Source organism: Panthera uncia, chromosome E1 (assembly GCF_023721935.1).
Source record: "Panthera uncia isolate 11264 chromosome E1, Puncia_PCG_1.0, whole genome shotgun sequence".
Lineage (NCBI taxonomy): Eukaryota > Metazoa > Chordata > Mammalia > Carnivora > Felidae > Panthera > Panthera uncia.
In genome coordinates this window covers 45460666-45463722 of record NC_064814.1, presented here as the reverse complement: position 1 = coordinate 45463722, position 3057 = coordinate 45460666, and the positions used below count along the sequence as shown (strand labels likewise).

Here is a 3057-nt window from a genome sequence, read left to right as displayed (position 1 = left end):
ACTATTCTATACAGTTCAGTTCAACCTTCCTTTCTTTTTTTTTTTTTTTTTTCAACGTTTATTTTATTTTTGGGACAGAGAGAGACAGAGCATGAACGGGGGAGGGGCAGAGAGAGAGGGAGACACAGAATCGGAAACAGGCTCCAGGCTCCGAGCCATCAGCCCAGAGCCCGACGCGGGGCTCGAACTCACGGACCGCGAGATCGTGACCTGGCCGAAGTCGGACGCTTAACCGACTGCGCCACCCAGGTGCCCCCCTTTCTTTTTTTTTAATTGAAGTGTAATTGACACACAAAATCTTACTGACTGATTTAACTCTCCCCCAAAATAATTTGACAGTCATCCCAATGCCATTTATGGAATAATGCAACTTTGACCTGTGATAATAACTCACTTAATCCCACATGTACTCAGCTGTTTCTAAAGTTTCTGTCCCATGCTATTGATCTGTCAGCCCAGCATCAGGACCACACACTTCCATGATCCTTTATAGTTGGTAGAGGAACTTAGTCTCTGTTTCAACTTTTTCCTAGCTTATTTTCATGCCTATTTTTAGATGAAATTTAGATTCGTTTTTATTTCTTAAAAACCCAGTTAGGGGCACCTGGGAGGCTCAGGTTAAGTGTCTGACTTCAGCACAGGTCATGATCTCGTAGTTCTTGAGTTCAAGTCCTGCATCAGGCTCTCTGTTGTCAGCACAGAGCCTGCTTCAGATCCCCATCCCCCTCTCTTCCTATCCCTTCCCCACTCATGTTCCCGCTCTCAAAAATAAATAAACAGCTTTTAAAAACTCCGAGCTTTGACTTTGAATAGGTTAATAGTAGACTTTGTTCCCTTGCAATATTTCAATTTTCCATTTGGAATCTGGTATATGTATCCATTTATTAAGTTTTTACTTTATACCTCTCGAGAATTTTAAGATCATGCCTGTTTCCTGTTAGCATTTTAATGCACAGATCTATTTGTTGATAATGTAGCTGGTATTATTTTACATTAGATTTTAGCCTTATTATTCCTTATTATTGTTTACATATTATAATAATAGACAATATTTGCTGAGAGCTCACTGCATGCAAGCTCTCTGTGTTAAGCAATTTATTACTTAATTTTCTTCATTCCTGATCCATTTTTCAAATAAGAAATTGGAGTCTTAAGGAGCTCAGATAAGTGGCCTGAGGTTTCACACTTAGTAAGAGGCAGCACTTACCCTTCAATTCCAATGTCTGACAACAGTCTTAATCACTGCAGTGTATGCTTATGAGAGCACCATTAGCTTTGGGTCTATTCATTGTGTGATTGGCCACTTTCTATTTCTAATGGCACTTCAGTTGATTGTCTTTGGTTTGCCAGCTAGATCATTCTCTCAGCAAAAATGATAATTTTTCTTTTCCCTTACAAATTTTGTCCTTATCTCCCTCTTTTGTCCAATTGTACAATATCCACTTCCTATAATGCATACACCTATTTTCAATATCACTCTAAATCTACGAAATATCAAAACTATAACATAGTAATCTTTAAGTACTTCGAGAATATTGTAAGCTGATAGGATTTAAAATAAGACATGTACATTACTTCTATAATATTGAGTATGTCAAATTAAAAGTCCCTGGGAAGACTAAGCTGCATAAAGATTTTCCATGTTACGCTTTCTTTGTTGTTACTTCATTGCTCACATTTTTAAAAATTATAAAAGTTAGTCTATTTTTAATGCCAAGAGAATAATTGCTTTTGAATATCTGAATGTCCTTACTCAATATTCAATTAGTAAATGTTTGTTGGTGCTAATATTGCAGACAATTGGGGAAATGCATGGAGGCAACCAGAGTGAGACCTCAGAGTTCCTGCTCCTGGGGCTCTCGGAGAGTCCTAAAGAGCAGCGGATCCTGTTCTGGATGTTCCTGTCCACGTACCTGGTCACAGTCGTGGGAAATGTGCTCATCATCCTGGCCATCAGCATTGATCCCCACTTGCACACTCCCATGTATTTACTCTTGGCCAACCTCTCCCTCGCCGACCTCTTCTTTGTCACCAACACAATCCCCAACACATTAGTGAGCCTTCAGTCTCAGAACAAAGCCATCTCCTATGCGGGGTGTATGACACAGCTCTACTTCTTGGTCTCCTTGGTGACACTGGACAACCTCATCCTGGCGACAATGGCCTATGACCGCTATGTGGCCATCTGCCGCCCCCTCTACTATGTCACAGCCACGAACCCTGGGCTCTGTATTTTGCTCCTCACCCTGTGTTGGGGACTTTCTGTCCTCTATGGCCTCTTCCTCACCCTCTTCGTGACCAAAGTGACATTCTGTGGTTCCCGGAAAATCCACTACATCTTCTGTGAGATGTATGTCCTGCTGAGGCTTGCATGCTCCAACACCCAGATCATTCACACAGTGCAGATTACTACAGGCTGCTTCATTTTCTTCACCCCCTTAGGGATCATGATCATGTCTTATGTCTGGATTGTCAGAGCCATCCTCCGAATACCCTCAGCTTCTAGCAAGTACAAAGCCTTCTCCACCTGTGCCTCACATTTGGCTGTGGTCTCCCTCTTCTATGGGACACTTGGTATGGTATATCTGCAGCCCCTCCAAACTTACTCCGTGAAGGACTCAGTAGCCACAGTGATGTATGCTGTGGTGACCCCCATGATGAACCCTTTCATCTACAGCCTGAGGAACAAGGACATGCATGGGGCTCTGGGAAGACTGCTCCTAGGGAAAGCCTTCCAGAGGTTGACATGAGGTACTTTGGGGCAATGAAGGGGACACTGTATAACTTTAGGCCCCCAAATCTTGTATTTACCTCACCTCTACTTAGGTCACTAAGATAAAGCAATTTTAAGTGTGTTTCTTTTAAAAAAATCTCTAAATATATAAATTAAATCTGATCTAATTGCAGGGAAAATTTTGTAGGATCAACATCATGAAGAAAATCTTGGCAGACCTTTCTTGATTACAGGTGGGTTAGGTGAACAGAAGAATGATGAAAATATGGAGGATCTTAACAGCGTGGTTGATGTTCTTGATATGGACTTATGTGGCATTTACA

At 41.5% G+C, this 3057-nt stretch overlaps 1 protein-coding gene across 1 annotated transcript; it reads left to right on the top strand.

Annotated features, from left to right (window-relative positions):
- Positions 1-1793: 1793 nt before the first annotated feature.
- Positions 1794-2750, top strand: LOC125926895 (olfactory receptor 1D2-like). The gene has a single exon (XM_049636800.1). The coding sequence runs from the start codon at positions 1809-1811 to the stop codon at positions 2748-2750; it is 942 nt and encodes a 313-aa protein (XP_049492757.1). The 5' UTR covers positions 1794-1808.
- Positions 2751-3057: the final 307 nt, after the last annotated feature.

Excerpts from the sequence above, each read along its gene's own strand:
- LOC125926895 (XM_049636800.1), top strand. The coding sequence starts at position 1,809 with ATGCATGGAGGCAACCAGAGTGAGACCTCAGAGTTCCTGCTCCTGGGG.